The sequence below is a fragment of the Coturnix japonica genome, chromosome 9, assembly GCF_054131305.1.
Source record: "Coturnix japonica strain WE chromosome 9, WE-NBRP24, whole genome shotgun sequence".
Taxonomy (NCBI): domain Eukaryota; kingdom Metazoa; phylum Chordata; class Aves; order Galliformes; family Phasianidae; genus Coturnix; species Coturnix japonica.
The window spans coordinates 7,569,382-7,586,564 of record NC_140671.1 but is presented as its reverse complement, the minus strand read 5'-3'; the positions used below and the strand labels follow the sequence as shown (position 1 = coordinate 7,586,564).

At 41.7% G+C, this 17,183-nt stretch overlaps 2 protein-coding genes and 1 long non-coding RNA gene across 7 annotated transcripts; 2 read left to right on the top strand and 1 right to left on the bottom strand.

The window, feature by feature from the left end:
• Positions 1-62: 62 nt before the first annotated feature.
• Positions 63-8,096, bottom strand: GUCD1 (guanylyl cyclase domain containing 1). Of its 5 annotated transcripts, XM_085509510.1 has the most exons (8): positions 7,970-8,096; positions 6,770-6,854; positions 6,079-6,192; positions 5,180-5,345; positions 4,781-4,942; positions 4,371-4,462; positions 3,178-3,419; positions 63-2,696 (listed from the first exon to the last, which is right to left on the bottom strand). In XM_085509510.1, exons 4-8 carry the CDS (start codon positions 5,249-5,251, stop codon positions 2,605-2,607), a joined length of 660 nt encoding a protein of 219 aa, XP_085365636.1. In that variant the 5' UTR covers positions 5,252-5,345; positions 6,079-6,192; positions 6,770-6,854; positions 7,970-8,096; the 3' UTR covers positions 63-2,604. The 5 variants fall into 5 exon arrangements, with proteins under 5 accessions (XP_085365636.1, XP_085365637.1, XP_015733796.2 ...); XM_085509511.1 differs by lacking the exon at positions 4,781-4,942; XM_015878310.3 differs by lacking the exon at positions 6,079-6,192.
• On the top strand, positions 4,368-7,855 carry LOC146759664 (uncharacterized). Its single transcript, XR_014931963.1, has 3 exons — positions 4,368-4,506; positions 7,218-7,309; positions 7,753-7,855. It is a non-coding gene; the product is annotated as an uncharacterized LOC146759664 (long non-coding RNA).
• A 148-nt stretch (positions 8,097-8,244) lies between the features above and the next one.
• On the top strand, positions 8,245-11,669 carry SNRPD3 (small nuclear ribonucleoprotein D3 polypeptide). Its single transcript, XM_015878313.3, has 4 exons — positions 8,245-8,302; positions 8,581-8,730; positions 9,413-9,605; positions 10,503-11,669. Exons 2-4 carry the CDS (start codon positions 8,605-8,607, stop codon positions 10,562-10,564), a joined length of 381 nt encoding a protein of 126 aa, XP_015733799.2. The 5' UTR covers positions 8,245-8,302; positions 8,581-8,604; the 3' UTR covers positions 10,565-11,669.
• Positions 11,670-17,183: the final 5,514 nt, after the last annotated feature.

Genomic DNA, 17,183 nt, shown 5'->3' with positions numbered 1-17,183 from the left:
TCTAAAGATTTTCCAACGTTTTTCATAATAAACCAGTAGATAAATATACCTGCTACGTCACGTTACAGGGTTAACCATGACTTAAAACCTTTATTGAGAATGGCTTAATTACAAATAAAAATATATTTATGTATAAAATCCCTGCATGTAAAATACCCCCTCCTTTGCTATGGACAGCATGAAGGAAACAAAGTGATTGACTACAAGTTTTCAGAATGAATGTTTTGATGGATGATCTTCCCATGGAAAACAATATGCCACAAAATGCAGGTGTTCTGGACACTTGGCCAGTGAGTTTCTTTTTGACCTGATTTTGTGTCATTTAAGTAAGTCACCTTTTTGCTTCCCTCCTTCTTCTTCCTTGTATTTTCCTCTCTCATTACCATATTCCATTTGGCTATTAGAGATCCTGCTGTAGTAAGCGGAGCTCCCATTTCATCTGTATTAACATAAACAGCTTTGGTTCTGTACATTTCAGACCATTTACCATGCCCTTAAGTTCATGTTTTATATACAAGCTCAAGGTTCACATGTGGAAGCTAACATCAGTTACACATCTTTTGTAAGAATTTATTTATCTATTTGCTAACCAAGCCTGCTCTAAAAAAATTAATTCTGTGGCAGTTCAATGCTACTCAATGGACTACCTGAAGGAAAACGCCTGGGTTAAGAAAGTAACTATTTTTATCAGCCTGTAATTTATATAGCTGTTAATTATTAACATAGTTAATACAATCCCTCTAAGCCAAACATTGTGAATTTGAATGTGGATATAAAATTTCCAAGACCGGTAGCCATCTGCTGACTAATGTTGGAGGGATCGTGTACTGTAGGATTTGTACTCTGATCATTTTCTGGGTTTCTGCTAATATAGTGGTTTTGCTGATCACAGATACATCCCAGTTTTCATTCATTTTGCATGGACAGCTGCCAGAATGTAATCCAGCTTCACCCTGATAAACAGGATAAGGTACACTGAGAGTTTCTTATTGTGTACACCTTGTTCAGAACTTCTCAAAGCATTTTACACTTACATTGCTGTTTTTTGGCTTCTGTACAAAGGAGTGCTTTTGATTTTACTATGCATACTTACTGCATGCTTTCCAGATAGTCTGCAGTAAACCAGCAATAGTAGAAGATAGTTTCTCTCAGAAATTTCCTCATGCTGAAAGTATTTCCCCCACTAAATAACAATATCCTTTTATTGTTATTCCACACAGTTCCAAAACCTGAACAGTTTCGTTCCTAAAGCCATGTCAGGAGATCTCTGCCTGAAGTGTAGAACAAAATGTTGCCAGAAATACACGAGTACTAACAATTTTACCTACCTGTCAGAAATTGTGATAGCCTAATCTGAAATAGGTGGCTATTTCTACACCTTTACAGTGCTCCCCAGCATGGTCACTAAACCCTGGTAATACATGACAGGATTATGAATGGACTACTAACAATTTCACTTGAAAACGTTTGAACAGAGCTCCCACTTAATCCAAATGCAGCTGCAGTATAAGTTTTTTGGTTTTTTTTTTTTGTTGTTGTTGTTACTGCAGCAAAAAGAAGCTTGTATTCACTGTATTCTTAATTAAGCTCTTCTGAGAAGCTAGCTAAATGAAAGCAAATAGGGAAGTTTGGCTCAAAATATGATTCAGCATTTTAGTTACAATCTAGTCTCTCTTGTTATTTAAAATTTACACACAAAACATGCACCGTTAGTGTGTGGATGATTTCTGTATTTGCTTCATAAACATATATTTAGATTGGGTGCATCAGATAATTGCACATATGGGTGCAATAATGTCTAGAGGATTTTGCAAAGTGCAATGAAGACTCCTAGGTCCAAATAAAATATCCTTACCTAAACGTTTGAGGTAATACAGAGCCCTAGACAGTCACCTAAAAATATTTAGCCAAAAGAGATGGAGTTTGCAGCACAAGGGAACAATCTCAGTAACTGCTATTCAAAACTGAATCCCATGTACTATAAATGCTAAAACTGTGCAAGGTGAATCTTGTGGGAAGCTTCCTTGAGTAAATGTTTCACTGTTGTAATACTGAGTGGCCAATAAGGCAATTCCATCATTTGAAGGTAAGGTGGTTTAACATCAGTATTTCTTTGTTTCATTAATTCCCTGCTGAACCTCAGATCCTTAGACTGAGGATGAAAATCAGCCCCTGCTTGAAAGAGAGTGAAACAGGTATTGTCTATTCTTTTTCTGCTTCTGTTTACCTAGACATACGTATCTATTACTGAGTGTTGAACTTGATAAATTTGGTGCTTTTTTTCCTCATGCATATCATTTGAAAATAAGCTCCAAGTGAACAGGCCTTAGGCCTGTATTTCAAAACTGCTGTCAAATGTGCAGTGTTAAAAATGAGGGGAAAAAAAACACAACTATGACATACATTGCAAAATCAGATATTTCATCCAGAATAAAAAGGTAAAGACAGCATTGCAATATAGTCCTATCAATGTCTATAAAACCTCCCTTGTTTAAGATCCCACTGCAGTTCAGGAGGAAGGTCTCTGCAGGGGGTGGCCTGAGACAAGCAGCCAGCTGCTGTGCAGGCTGCACCAGAAAGGACCAGAAGTAACAGCTGTGGGTGTCAGCTGTCTGTGTAGATGAACAGAATATCCTCATCTGTGCCGTAGCTTCTCCTGGCTTCTTCAAAGTTTCTGATGCTGGTGCAGCATGTCCCTATTTAAAAGAGGAGCAAAGTGTTAGTAAAAATTAAGATGCTTGCGAGGGGCTCTTATTCTGGGTCTAGCAGACTCTGCAGAGAAAGGTAACTAATATACTGACTAGATTTATCATCTTATGTTACAGCTTCACTCAGTGAAGTTTATCTTCTCATCTAAAAGACATTGCTCACAGAAGTAATGCTGTGAATAGGTATTAAATTGGTTATCTTGCTTTACTCAGCACAAAGGTACAGTTCAGCACCTCTCAAACCACTCTGAGTTTGCTAGAATGTGCATCTCAGCGTCTGAAGTAAATCACAGAACAAATGGCTGCACTAATTTAATGAGTGTAACAAAACCTATTCTGACAAACTGTTTAGTAATGCTTGAAATAAGCACATACTAAAATGGGAAGTCCCCATTAGTGTGGCTTTGCATTATGGAAATGTTAGTGATGAGGTGGCTGAGAATTCACCCAAAAAGAGCAAGCTACTCACGGTCAGCGTAGGCAGGGTTGTTGTAGTAAATACTCCCTGAGGCTGTATTGTAGCCACATAACACAATGAAATGGCCCTGGTAGTCGGGATTCCTGCAGAAGCACTTCTGTCCAATGGGTAGGAAGCAGCAATATTTGACAGGACTTGAGCAAAGGTCACACAGCAACAAGACTGCATTCACTAGAACAATGGCTACGTGACCTTGGGACAGGTGTTTTTGGATGTCTTGAACTGTTACTGTGCTGTGGGGAAAAAAAACAGACAGGTTTTCAATGATGTTAAAACCTCCAGGGTTTGCTACAGAGAAAGCCTGACCAAATTCAAGGCCTTTGGATCTCACTGCTGCTTCTAAAGTGCAGAGCAATAGCACTGAATTCTGCACTACTAAAAGTGTAACATCCGAACGTATCACATGTCTGGGATAAGAATATTAAACGAACTGGCAACTTAATAACTTGAGAGACTTGTGGGGAAATCTTAAGTGAAGTGTTCCATCCTGCCATTAGAACTTGACAGTTAAAGATTGTATACTAACTTAATTACACGCCCAAATTGCCTCTGTCACAAATATGCATCTCTCCCTGACACAGAGGAGCTGGAGTTCTTTTGCAGCTGTGTTTCTATAGCACCTCCTACAGAGAAGAAGAATTAATGAACCATAACCTAAAATCTCATTTGTTAAAAACTGTCCTTCACTGTGTACTCCAGATGGATTAAAACTCATCTCTTTGATGTGTTTTAGATGTAGGGCTGTGTGTTACACATGACTGAACTTGTGCTTTTTAATCTTCCCACTGTTTCTTCTCCTGTTTGATGCCCCAAGCATCAGGTAGATATTCACTCTGTCCCTGCCTTATCAAGAACATGATCCTTAAAAGCAAGATGGACCAACTGTCCCTTCTCTGTTAGCTTCAGTTAACAGGTAGTACCATGCGGACTCTGTGCCATATAGACTGTGAAAAAGAACACTAGTAGTCTACTCCCGTCAGCATTTTCAAATCACTCTGTCATCATTATTGCTTCTCAGACTTCACTGTTAAGTCTTTACATCCATTCTTTCAAGACATTTAATAAAAAGACTAATTCACAGAAAGGCTGAAGGTCTCATTTCAGCCTATCTTTCACCAGTTCAGCTCAGTGACTAACATGGGATCCAGAGTCTCCAACAAGAGAGAAGAGAACAATAAGCTTACCACTTCTCCACCAGCACCTTGGAGGCTTTGGCTTGTGCAAAGAGCTGATTCACTCGATTTTCTTCTGTGTCAAAGTGCTTCCTGTAAAATGACTGGAGACAACAGAAGTTGTGAACTAGAATGGCGTTCACCTAAGGTAATCCACTTCACCATCTCTGCTAGCAAGGCCCTGCATTCATTGCTATTAAGATAAGAATTCTTGCTCTAATTTATCACTTTAATTTCATTCCTGGTCTCACTTATTGTAATTTCCAAGCAGTGGCTCTTCAGCTGGCAACATGAAGGAAGTCTCTCTGGTTTGTATTGGGCAGAAGGCTGTATCACAAAAGCTAATGCTGCTGTAAGTGCTCACTAGCAAACTTGGAAGAGGCCAAGCTCTCACGGACACGGAGGCTGAGCTGGTCTCTCACCTCTAGAGGTGGTTCCTCCAGGTCTGGGCTGTCATGGTGGTGGGGAATGTTGGAAGCTAGTACTGCTGCTGCCCAGGCTGTGCCTGTTCCATAGGCAGGTAGAGGACTCCAGTCTCCAAGGATGTTAATAATCTGTAACTTTTCATGAACGCTACATGAAAACTTTAAAAAAACAAAACAAACAAAAAACTTTATATTATGAAATCAAAGATGTAAACAAAGATGGGAAGATATCTAGTTTCTGCTTTGGAACAGATCCATACCAGTTCGGGCAGCGGGCAAACCTTGTTTCTGGGAGCTATATCTAACTAGCAGTAAGACAGCAGAGGTATTTTAGCATGATGCATAGGGGGCCCTTTTAAAACTGCCTGTCATTTCCCAATAAATGAGAACACTAACCTGATTTTTGTAACCCTTGTCCACTCCAAGCGTCTGGGTGCAAAATTTATGCTTAACACCAAAGTGCCGCATTAGGTAGGCCAGGTCAATGGTCCAAATACTCTTTGTTAACCGGAGCTCTTGGATGGCTTTCTGAAATTCATCATTGTCCAAATGATCCAGGTACCTATGGTATTAGTAGAGGTAGGGGAAAGGAAGCACAGATCTTAGGAGAAGCACAGTATGTTCTGTAGCCCAAACCTCCACATCCATGGGACAGAAAAACTGATACAATGGGCTTGGCTAAGAAATAAGCATAAAACAACCCACAAATGAGCCACAAAGTTAAGGGAAGGAAGCAGAGAATACATAAATGGATTTATTTCTGACTTTTCTTATTGGAAATATACAGGTATCTCAACTGCTCTGTAGTACTAAATATATACAGGATGCTGGAAAATAGGCAAGCTATACTGAGCAAGTATAGAACTATCTTGAAGGGCTTACAATCTACATATACAAGGTTAATAGAGCAAATGCAGAAAGCAGCAGTAAAGACTAAAGCCTGCTCCAAGCAACAGATGAATTTCAAAAGGAGGAACTGTAAAGGAAGTTGATAAATATTCAAAGGAAGCCTGCTTAGGCACTGATGACACAAAAGGCAGTAAGGGGGGAGATGAAGTCTGAAGAAAGCTTGGGACAGGTTGCAAAGGGATAGGGAAGGGCAGTTACAGAGTTCTGGAGGTCAAAACAAATGGAATTAAACGAAGAAAAAACAAATTGAGGAAGCAGGGCAAACAAGGTCAGATCTGCAAGGTGAGAATATTAATCTTGAATGCTGAGTTTTGGACAGACTGGTGTGGCAAAGAGGTTAAAGGGAATGAAGAGGCAGAGGTTACAGAAGTCAAGATGGGAATTACCAGCACACGGACTAACGTCTTGGCAGAAGGGATGGAGAGAAATGAAAATCTTCTCCTTCATATCTACTAAGTGGACATCTAAATAGGTATTTCTCCTGCACCTAACATGTTCCTCTGTGGAAGGAAAGAGGAGTTCAGAAGAACAGCTACAGGTTCACAAAAAAAAAAAGAAAAAAGAAACAAAAAAAAAGAAAAGAGATGGCAATATAGTGCACAGCTGTGATGTTGAAACAACTCCTGGAACAAAAACCATTCACCCCACAGGCTGGGGGCTCAGCAGGACAGAGGCAGTATACTCAGAAACTAGGATAAACCTATCCACTGCATAATGATATAGAAAGGAATTACGTGACTTGCTGTGGTAAATACCAGTTCTGAATTGTAACAACAGGAAAGAGGGATAATTTCTTATCAGCTTAAGCATACCAAACTGCTTAATTGTTAGCTCAGGGCTGATCAATCAGAACAGTTATTCAAAAGGTCTTAAGTTTGTCTTAGCTTGTAATTTCCCTTCTGGATTGCTGTGCTAGGCCCTGGAAGCAGTAATTCTCCAAGGGTATTCAGGGATATGTGCTCTTGCTAAGCAAAATTCACAGCTGCTCCAATACACCTCATGTCCCTGCACATTGCTTCCTGACACCCTCTCCCATGGGTTGGGATTTCCCACCCTTCCAATGAAAACAGCACTTACTGTAGCACCATCCTGGAGCAGGCCAGCCCGCAGTCCCAGTGGTACAGCTGCTGAATGATGGGCACTTTCAGCTGCACACATTCACCTGCAGTGAAAACACCCCGTGTGAGTAAAATGTAAAAGCTGTCAGTTGTTATATGGGAATGTTTTTTCTGTACTTCACCATTCCAATTCAGCTTGTTCTCAGCTCTGTATTCTGTGCCAACAAAAAGTCATAGGTCAAATGGGTAGAAAATAGACACAACCAGGATCTCTAGGCAGTGATTTCTTACAAGCCCTATGGATTTCAGCCTCTTCTACTGCCATGTCTTTTTGTGAGTAATTTTTTAAGGTAAGACAGCTCACAAATGACACCATCTGTAAAAGGGCCAAAGAAGAGAGACAAAACCCGATCTATATCAAGAAAATCTGCAATATCAGTAATTCATCCTTTGTTATTTCTTTACAGGCAGTAGTAGTGGTTTCAGTTTCAGCAAAGCCCAGATTGCTTGATGGACTGAAGTGCTTCCGCTTGGCATTATAACTTCAAAGACAATCCAAGTGAGTTAATCATAAAAGGCTTTTCTTAATGACTTTACCTTCGATCTGGTACAGACCCTTGGAAACCTTTGCTAACACAGAGTCAGCTCTGCTTTCAGATGGGGATAAAAAGCATTCAGCATCCTGGGGGCTGCTGCAGTTTCAACACAGCTTTATATGTAAAACTTTATGGACAACGTCTTGCAGTTTTAAACTGTTTTCTCACTGAGTTACGGCTTATTGCAGCAACAACGCGGTGCACTTTCTCAATCACGTCACTGGGTTTAATCATAACTTTGAAAGCTGGCACACACCCATTGGTGTACTCAGTGTTTGTTAGCAATGTTGATTATACTTTAGAAGGACAAACAGCCCCTCAAATCCCGCTTGAAGGAAGTAATGTAAGCATTGGCGGTGTGTTATGAGCTGTGTTATGAGCAGGTCCATTCTCTGTTACCATCCAGGGCCTTCTAACACCACAACTCACTGTGGATGTCCCTGTTCTCCATACACTATGACTTCAAAGGTAACAACCAGGCCCAGCGCTGCCCGCTTCTCATCCCCACCCCCAACAGAGCTGTCACGGCCCGACCCGCGGCTGTAAACAAGGCGGAGCACTCTCAGCTCCACCAAGTGCTTGACAGGCCGCCCCCGATCCGAGGCCCCGGAGCTGTCACTGACCTGCCTGCGGAGGGGGCTCCCCCGGCTCCCGGGGGCTCCTCATGACGGCGGCCGCCCGCTCACTACCCGCCCCGCCGGACTTAGGGCCGCGCCATGCCCTGCTGCGGCGACGGCTCCTCCCGGCTGCGGAGGGGGCGGACCCCGAAGCGGCTGCTCGGAGCTGGGAGGGAGGGAGCTGCCTTCGGGGGGAACAAAAGTGCAGCGGAACCATCGTGATAAGGCAGCGCGACCCTGAGGGACAGGAGCAGTAGGAGGATCCGCTCCTGTGCCCTTCCGATTCCGGGGCTCTGTGCACGGCGGGAAGGCGGCGGCCATTAGGGTGGTTGGTGGGAGGTGAGTGTCGGTGGGGGTTTGTTATAGGGTCGGTTTGTTATGGGGTCGGTCTGTTGTGGGGGTTTGTTATGTGCCTGCAGCTTCGTAGGGCGGCAGATGTGGGCTGAGAGGGTGGGCTGCCCTCAGCCTTGGGCCGGGCCTTGGGATAGGCGTGTATTGCCAAAGCACTGAGGCCTTTGTTCAATGGAGCAAATCGGCTCCTGTAGGCAAAGCCGAACTGCAGAACGACTGGGAGTTTGTTTCCTTTATTCACTTCTATGTTGTGCTCTCTGTCCCAGGAGTAGAGCCGCAGCGCTGCAGCCATGTCCATCGGGGTGCCCATTAAAGTCCTGCACGAGGCAGAGGGCCACATTGTGACCTGCGAGACCAACACTGGGGAGGTGTATCGTGGGAAGCTCATTGAGGCTGAGGACAACATGAATTGCCAGGTAAAAGAAGTTTATCTCATCTGTTTGGAAGTGGTTGCACTCAGCAGACTGACAGCGGGATTTAAAGACCTTTACTTTTAGTCTTAGGATAAATAAAGCCCTTTTACTCTGTGCACTTACAGTAATGAAGTGAATTCCAGATTACTGAGCACACCAAATTGCTCAGAATTGGGATTTCCTGTTCCTGGTTCCTCTGTGAGCACCTTCTCTTCAGCAGTTCTTTGTTTATTGCCTGTTGATAATAAATAAACTCTAATTTATGAGCTTAGAGCTGTGCTTAATGCAGAGGACTTTAAGGCATTGCAATAGCCTTAATTTTGATAACTTCATGCAAGTTGTAGTTGAAATAAAAATGTCCTTAATAGCTGGGACCAGTAAAACTTTATTTAAACTATTTGAATAAGAAAACAAAACTAATAAAACTAATTAAGCAAGTGGGGAGGAGGGGAAAATAGTGAGTTTGCTTAAATTTTAGCAAGCTTTAAGACTGTGTTTAAATGGTTATAGATGCCTTATATAACAATAACAGTTGAAGGCTGTATGCTTGATAGGGCTTTGAGTTTATTACTTGAATCTTGGCTATATATATTCCATGAGCAGGAGTAGTGGGAGTACAAAGCTATGTTTAAGGCCACTTAAAACAAACTATGTTTGAGACCACTGTCTGATCTTTACTTTCCAGATGTCCAACATAACAGTGACATACAGGGATGGGCGAGTGGCGCAGCTTGAGCAGGTGTACATCAGAGGCAGCAAGATACGGTTTCTCATTTTACCAGATATGCTGAAGAACGCTCCTATGCTAAAGAGCATGAAGAATAAGAACCAGGGCTCTGGAGCTGGCCGAGGAAAAGCAGCTATTCTCAAAGCTCAGGGTGGGTACAGTGTGTTTGTGGTCTGGTGTTCCCTCTTTACCTTCCTGTTTTGCTGTACAGAAACTGAGATGTTTTCATCCCTAACACTAAGCAAAGATGAGCTGTAAGAAGCTGAATGAATGAGTGACGGCAGTCAAAACTCAGACTGATGCACAATACTGATACTGCAGATAGTTCAGGAACAGTAAGTGGCCTTGCTAGAGTTAGGTAAAACTTCACCTTTGGTTTTCTGTAAATGTGGTTGCTGCCTGTTTGGATTACCCAAAGTATGATGATCTAAGTATTCTTAAGCTTAAAAAAAAAATATATATATATATATATATATATTTATACATACATATATATATATATACACACACACACACATATACGTACACTTGGTTGATACTTCAAGTTTTTTAAATGAGTAACTGTTAGCCATTCTGCAGTTCATCCTCTTTAATACCTTTTTTGTGTGAACAGTCTCGTTATAACAAGATCAAGAAATAATCATGGGCTCTGAAGCCCTTGCTTAACTCTACCAAATGCAGTAAGGATGTGTGGGGGAGTAACATCTGACAAAACATAGTGAGTTCTGTCACGCTGTATGAAAGGCAGGAGGTCTTAAATCTCTCTGGCTACAGATTCACACAATTTAAAGTAGGAACAATGGTGTGTTACTATTTCATTGCTCTTAATGCATACTCTGTTATGAATAGCAAAGCTGTGTAGTTGTTAGTTACAGTTGTTTTCACAGAAAACTTCTATTTACTTTTATCACTTCCCAGGCCTCATACTGTAGCTTAACTTCCGTGCTTTTAAGGAAGAGACTGAGAGTTATTGATGTTTGGTTTGTCACTTGTTGAGATAAATGTGTTGCATCAAATTCATGTCATCCCTGATGTTTTCTTTCTTCAGTGGCTGCAAGAGGAAGAGGCCGTGGTATGGGTCGTGGCAACATCTTCCAGAAGCGAAGATAATTTTGGTCTTGACCAAAATGCTTTTTTTTTATTATTATTATTAAAGGGGCTCTTAACTTGTCTACATATATGTTGGTAACTTCTGTTTAATAAATGTTTCTGACAAAACCCTGTCTGCTGTTATATGACAGAGCTCCTCTTAGGCACAATAGAGTTCTGGCTTCTTTCTGTAGCTGGCAAATACGTTGGAGGTGGATTTCAAAGTGCGTTGTCTAGAAAACAGCGGACATGGATTTGATTTCTTTGTACTTTTGTGTGATGCATTGAGTTTCAGAGATCATCTTGCTTCCTTTTTGTTCAATACTGCTGTAATTTACCCTCTAAAGAGTTAGAAGTTATTCTTCATGAAGAATTTTTAATGTTGTTTTAAGGTTGTGTTATCACCTGCATTTACAGAGCAAACAGTCAAACTGAGGTAGCTCCTAGAGAAGCTTCGTATGGATCTATAATAAATACAGGTCCACCTTCGAAGCTGTACATTGAGTTTGTATTTCTTATTCTCTCTTTGGATGCGGTGAAAACTTTTCATTAGGAGCACACAGCTGATAGTTAGTAGACAGACCATTTTAGCCTGGGCTTGTACTTGCCTGAGGTGATTTGATTCTGACTGTATTGGCAGTTACTTGTTTTTTACTGTTGCCTGGGCAGAGAAGCTTGAATATGGAAGTAAAGAAATACTTTTCAAGCATTGATTTGAAGTGTTTCTTATGTATCTAAATGATGTCTAGGAAAAGTCACAGAAATGGTTATCCATTATGTAGGCTGACTTTTTGAACAGGACTTAGGCCCGACTTTAGCTTTTGCTAACATCTATACACGATCACGTAGTTCATAAGCTTATCTATAGGAGGCCAAGTTTAGTTGTAGCTTTAGCTTATTTTTGCTTCAAGTACAATGTAGTTATCTTAATTAATGGTTGAAATATTTCAATTGGTCTCTCCTGTACCTAATTGTACACTTGCATACAGTCATCAGTCTATACATGTATGAATGAAACCTGCTTTTCTGCTCTGCTGTGTAAAGACCCCCTTTGTGCAGACATGGAAGTTGAACTAATGTACTCACTTGTTGAATTGTCTGTAAATAAAGCAGTGTTTGATAAGCAGGGTTTTCTAGTGAACTGTGCTTTTGGGGGGGGGAGGGGTGTATCAGTGTTCCTAAATACTTGCATTAGAAACTTCTGTCAAATATGTTTTTGGTGTGCTTGGGCTTAATTATAGAGATGTTACTGCCTTCTTGTGCCTAGATGAGGAACCTGTCCAAAGGACAAGATGGTTTTCACAAAAAAAATGCTTTACTCATTGCATTTGAGTTACATTTATATTCAAGGGAGCACCTGAAGGGATTTGGTAGTGATGTGTTTCACTTGTGGAAATGTGTTCCTTGAGTCTGCAGCCACTCAGAAGAGACCCCTGGCTTACACCAGCTGATCAGTCTGTTACTGTAAGTACTGGCAGGTAAAACTGCAGCGCTCTATCTGCAGCCTTTCTAATAACCAGTTGAAAGAGGTGTTTGTGGAACTCAATCAGCTTAGTTCCAGCTCTTACGTGGGTGAGAGGACATCTGTTATTTTCACAGGATTTCCTTCCTGTGCCTACGTAAATGCTACTCAATTTTGCAAGACTGTTGTAAGAAGGATAATCTGAATATTGAAGCTGGAGCCCATGATGAATTTTCTTTTACTAAGCTGATGGTTTTGTTATTTGTTTAAACACAAAAGAATTCCATCCTATCGTTGTGCCAGAAGCTTCATTGTAAAAATGTAACTGCCTGCTAGCGGTAGTCCTAATTAACACTTGGGATCTCTGGAAATGAGTTGGTAGGTAAGACTGGGTGTGTTCTGTTGCCAGCCACTACCTTCACTTGCCTCAGGTATCACGATCTGGCAACATCCTTTTCACTAGCAGGTAGGATTACACCTACGTGCCTCCTTCTTGGTCTTAATTGGTTTTTATCCCTTTTAATACGTTAAATTTGTGTTGCTAATCTAATTAGAGATTTTTTTTCTCCAGCAGTGTCACTTTTTTGTCAACAAGTGAAATGGGGATGGCACAGTATGATATTACAGTATGATATTTTCTATATAACTTTAGGCAAATATCTTCAAGATTTTATTGGATGCTTCCTTGGCAGCAGGAACTGCCTTTTCTTCCCAAAGCAAACACCTGATAATAATCTGAGATTGATTAGTGCCACAATAAATTGCCATGAGTATAACCTAGTGTAGGATGAGGTGTGCTTCTGTTCTCTCCATTGAGATTCCTTCTCTTCCCTGTGTGTGTGATCTGACCTTCAGCAGCACTGAGGGTGGGGGGCAGCCAAGGATTTCAGTAAGAAATAGGAACCCTCTGCAGTAGGTTTAACTGACAGAACAAGCTCTGTAGTGTATCTGCCTGAAGATTCTTATCATATATCTGTGGCTGTCCAGAGAGCCACGAGACTTTTCTCCCCCCTCCCCCTCCCATCACTAGTGCTGCCTTAGCTTTCAATCAGTACTTTAAATACTTAACAGCTCTAGTCCACATCAGTGTTGAAGAAGATATTGGATTTTGCATAAACAAAAGCCTTTGTATTATAAAATCAGGTTGAGGCTGTGTCTGGGATGAAATGCTCACATTCTTCAGGAAGATACTGGGAATTAATGTTAAAATGTTTGAAGTTTTGTACTGGTAGAAGCAAAGGCCAAAACAGGCACCACTTGGCAACATCTTATTGATGTCACTGCTGAAAATTTGACTACATTAACAGATATGCTTGATTGTTACAGGCTGCTCTGAGGATCGTGTGTGTTCTTACACTGTGCTAAATCCATATTTCATACTAACAAATGATGTTTCATCCACTAGGTGGCTCTATTGCTAATGAAATATGGCAAACCAGAACCCTCTGGAAGGATAAAATGTGATGAATGTAACTTCTGGTGTAAACTCCATCAGCACGATGCTCTTAAGAACTCTAGCATGAAAATACTGAGCATATTTTCCTTTCTCTTCAGTGCTGCCCCGAGTGCTGTCTTCATAGTCACCCAGGTTATTTTGGTTTGGTACTGTGTGCTTCCCTCACACTTGGCTAACTAGGTATGTGCACTTCAGTAGGTGCTACAGAGTCCTGTTCTTCAGCAGTTCAAGTAATCTGTTTCTCTGGGATGGTGGATGCTGGGGATAGAGACTACTGAGCTGAGGCCTTGACATGAATTTATCCCTTTGATTTAATCAGTGTAGATGGCTTTGAACTACTAAGTGGGTCAGAAAAGCTGCACTGCTGTCAGGTTGAAGTTCACCTGTTATTCCCAAATGAAAATTGAAGTTGTACTCCTTACAAAAACTGAGAACACTGATAACAGCAGTAAAGAATTAAGTGGTGAAGAGTCAAGTGGAGAAGGTAATCGTTTGAAGAAGTAGCTTTGCACAGAACTGTGTGACTTTTCCTCACTCACCAGATGCTTTCATCCCTTACGTGTGTCCTTCTGCACATTTTCACCTGGTCCTGTAATAATGTTTTCTTATAGCATCCAGAACACCGTGGAGGTAAATGAATAGGGAAATGCTGCCCTGCTCCACTCATTCTAGCTGTTCTTCAAAGACTAGAATTATTTAACTCCATGTGGAGACTAGTGTTCTATATGACCAGGAAGTTTGTGGTTTTTTTTTTTTACTCCCCCTAATTTAGACTTCTAATGGGAAAAGTATTTGGGTTTTGTGTGTGAATCGGTTGTTCCTATTAGGCTATTATTCCTGGCACGGGGCTAGTCATTGCATAAGCAAACATTGTGCAGTCCCCTGCTGCTCAGCAGAGACTGTCAAATAGGAGCCTATGAAAAGTGGAGGTCTTCCAGCATCATTAATTCAGGGGAGAGTGTTGTAGCCCTGGCAAAGAAACACACTGCATCCAGAAGATGTGTAGTTATGCTGGGAGAAATGAAAAGAATAGCAGAAAAAAGCACTGTTGTTGAAGGGTTTTGTTAGTTGTTTGGTTGGTGTTTTTTTGCCTGGAGACTGAAAATCTATTTTCTGGTAGGGGGTTTGCTCTGTTTCCAGTTCAGTATAGTGATGTTACTATGTCCACTCCAGAGCAAACCACTGCTTGTGTGGCAAAACTGCTCACAGTTTATCCCACAGTGCCTAAGATGTTGATAGAGAGTGGAACAGAGCAGTTAGAATGAATATCAACAGTGCTGGGCTACAAGGAGAGGCAAAGGGAATGCTTGAATCTATGGAGAGGTGGTGTGGTTTGTGAAAGTGGCCCTTCGGCTTTTCATGGCACAGTGAAGTGCCTGACCACACACAGGCTTTCATGTTGTTATGCTGTTTTTGTTGTTGTTTGGTTGGTGCTATTTTTATGCAAAACTGTTACTGGCAATAAAGAGATTGACACCTTGCATTTCACAAGGGGAGATGGAGATAGAACCACAGAGAGGTTCAGATTCCCTGGATCTCAGGGACAAATCTGTGGAATCTTCAATCTGTGGAAGCTCAGTGAATGCTCCGACTGCTGGATTATCTCTACAAGGTGCATCTCCAGAACCCTGATGCAGAAGTGATGGTCTCTGAACACTGTTGCATCGGTCTGCTGTTGAACTGTAAGCTGCTTCCTAATGCTTGTTGGATTTGACACTTCTCAGGATATTCAGGTTCCTCTGCCTGTATTCTGAAGGTTTATAGGTAAGTTGCTTGTCAAGACAACCATATTTCTTGCCTTGCAAGGTAGATAAATCACAGATCAAATATACTTGGATACTGTGCTCAGAGCACCTTGCAGCTTACTTTGTCCAGGTACAAAGATGATGATTACAGGATTATCCTTATTCATAACCCTATTTTCAAGTGACTTAGTTCTGTTTTCAGGGGGGTGAAGCCTCTTTCTCCACTCCACCTGACAGAAGAGAACAGTCCTCAGCAACAGAAATGTGCATTGGGTCTGTTTTCCTATTTTGAATATGTTGAGTGCAATTAACATCTGTAATAGGCAAGGAAACATCTGTGGTTTCTAGTTGGAGCCATCAGGGCTGTGTATTTGGGCTTTTTGAGGAGAGGGGAGATCTGGGGGGGCTGGCAGTGCTGCTGGCCCTCAGGAGACACACTGTGCAGCTGAGAATGTGACAATTCATCAGTTCATGTGGTGGCATTTTAAGTTACTCACTGATGTTTTTACAGCCCTCTAAAATCTGAAGTAGAAGGCAAGATGAATAGGGTTTTGTTTTTGGTTTTTTTTCCCTCTGACTTCATCCACCTGAGGGACAGAGTGAACTGTGGAGACTTTGACTCTTCTGTAACTAAAAAAGGCATTGCTGTTTTCTGCTTCACAATTGAATAAGCTCTAAGTCTCAAATATCTCTAAAATAGCTCTACAGCTGGCTTTTGTTTTTTTTCCCCCTTCACAGAGCTCAGTTATCAGCCAATATCAAACCTCTTTGAAAAGCACAGTAAAAAGCTGCTCCTCAGAGGTCCCTCCAGAGCCAGGGAGGAGTGCATCATCTTGGCTGCTGCCCTCACCTTTTGCTTTTGAGGACAGCTTGGCTGCTGCTCTGTGGTTTGGGGAAAGCATGAGTGAATGCACGTAAAGGAAATGCTGCTTTCTCCTTTTCTCTGGGTATTCATTAGGATGAGCTCTCTTTGTTTTGCCTTTTTGCTATGAACTTTTTCTAGTTAATAAGCCACATTTGACACAAAGTAAGTGGGTGAAGCTCTAGGGAGCTCATTAGAGTTTTTCATGTCAGAATTTGACTGCAAATACACAAAGTCTAATCCTAACCCTAGACTGAGATTTGTGTCTCAGGATGTGCTGAAGCCTCTGGCTAGGGCTGTGTGCAGGGAGCGTTCTGGCAGCTCTCACTTCTTACTTTGCTTTCAGTGTTTCCATTGCTTCTTTTTCAGACACAGCCAGCCCTACCCCTGTGCTGATGCTGAAATTAGAATAGCAAAACACCTACCCTGTTCTCTGCAGTGGGTCAGTGTGTGCGTGAGCCCTGGGTTCAGGGACAGGGAGGAATAATCCTCACTAAGTGCAGGTGTCTGGTGGTGGACAGAATGATCTATTTCTAAAGCCAAATGCTGAATGCTCTTATGCTTGCTTTCATGAGAGGAAACAGTGTGAACTTTGGTAACGTTGTCAGCAACAGTCTACTAAGGAGCCTGTCAGTCTTCTCAAAGAGTGCAAACTCCATTACTGTCTGATAACTCATATGAGAAGTGAATTATAGATTGAAAAGAAGAGCTTAGTCAGTGAGAGAAGGAAAGCCCTTGACAAATTCTGAAGTGTTTGAAATAAAAATAGGTCAGACAAGACGGTGTTTCCAGCTGTGTTTGCATCCTCACCTCAACAAACCAATTACAGTTACTAGATGGAGTCACAGGGAGGCAGGAGGCTTGTAATGATCCCTCTGCTGAGCATCTCGCTACCTGGAGCATTCTAAGGTAATTACTCTGTGTTTTGAAGTCAGTACTGGTATAAAATAAAGGATAAAGGAGTGAGGAAGGTGTTGACCAGCTAGGGAAGGAGGGATGGGCTCACTGCAAGGCAAGCATACCCTGGTTTAGCAGCACAACAAAGCTGGTCCCTCTGGGTATGTAGCAATGAGGAGAATTGTACCAGCAGCTCATCCCTTTAATCCTCTTTGAGA

What these genes read in the sequence shown, in the direction of transcription:
- GUCD1 (XM_015878310.3), bottom strand. Translation starts at nt 8,012, where the DNA reads ATGAGGAGCCCCCGGGAGCCGGGGGAGCCCCCTCCGCAGGCAG. An exon ending in AAGGTGCTGGTGGAGAAGTG is followed by an intron (nt 3,420 to 4,370) that starts GTAAGCTTATTG and finishes TTTTCCCCACAG; the next exon opens with CACAGTAACAGTTCAAGACA. An exon ending in CAACCCTGCCTACGCTGACC is followed by an intron (nt 2,697 to 3,177) that starts GTGAGTAGCTTG and finishes TCTTTTAAATAG; the next exon opens with GGACATGCTGCACCAGCATC.
- SNRPD3 (XM_015878313.3), top strand. Translation starts at nt 8,605, where the DNA reads ATGTCCATCGGGGTGCCCATTAAAGTCCTGCACGAGGCAGAGGGCCAC. An exon ending in AGGACAACATGAATTGCCAG is followed by an intron (nt 8,731 to 9,412) that starts GTAAAAGAAGTT and finishes TTTACTTTCCAG; the next exon opens with ATGTCCAACATAACAGTGAC. An exon ending in AGCTATTCTCAAAGCTCAGG is followed by an intron (nt 9,606 to 10,502) that starts GTGGGTACAGTG and finishes TTCTTTCTTCAG; the next exon opens with TGGCTGCAAGAGGAAGAGGC.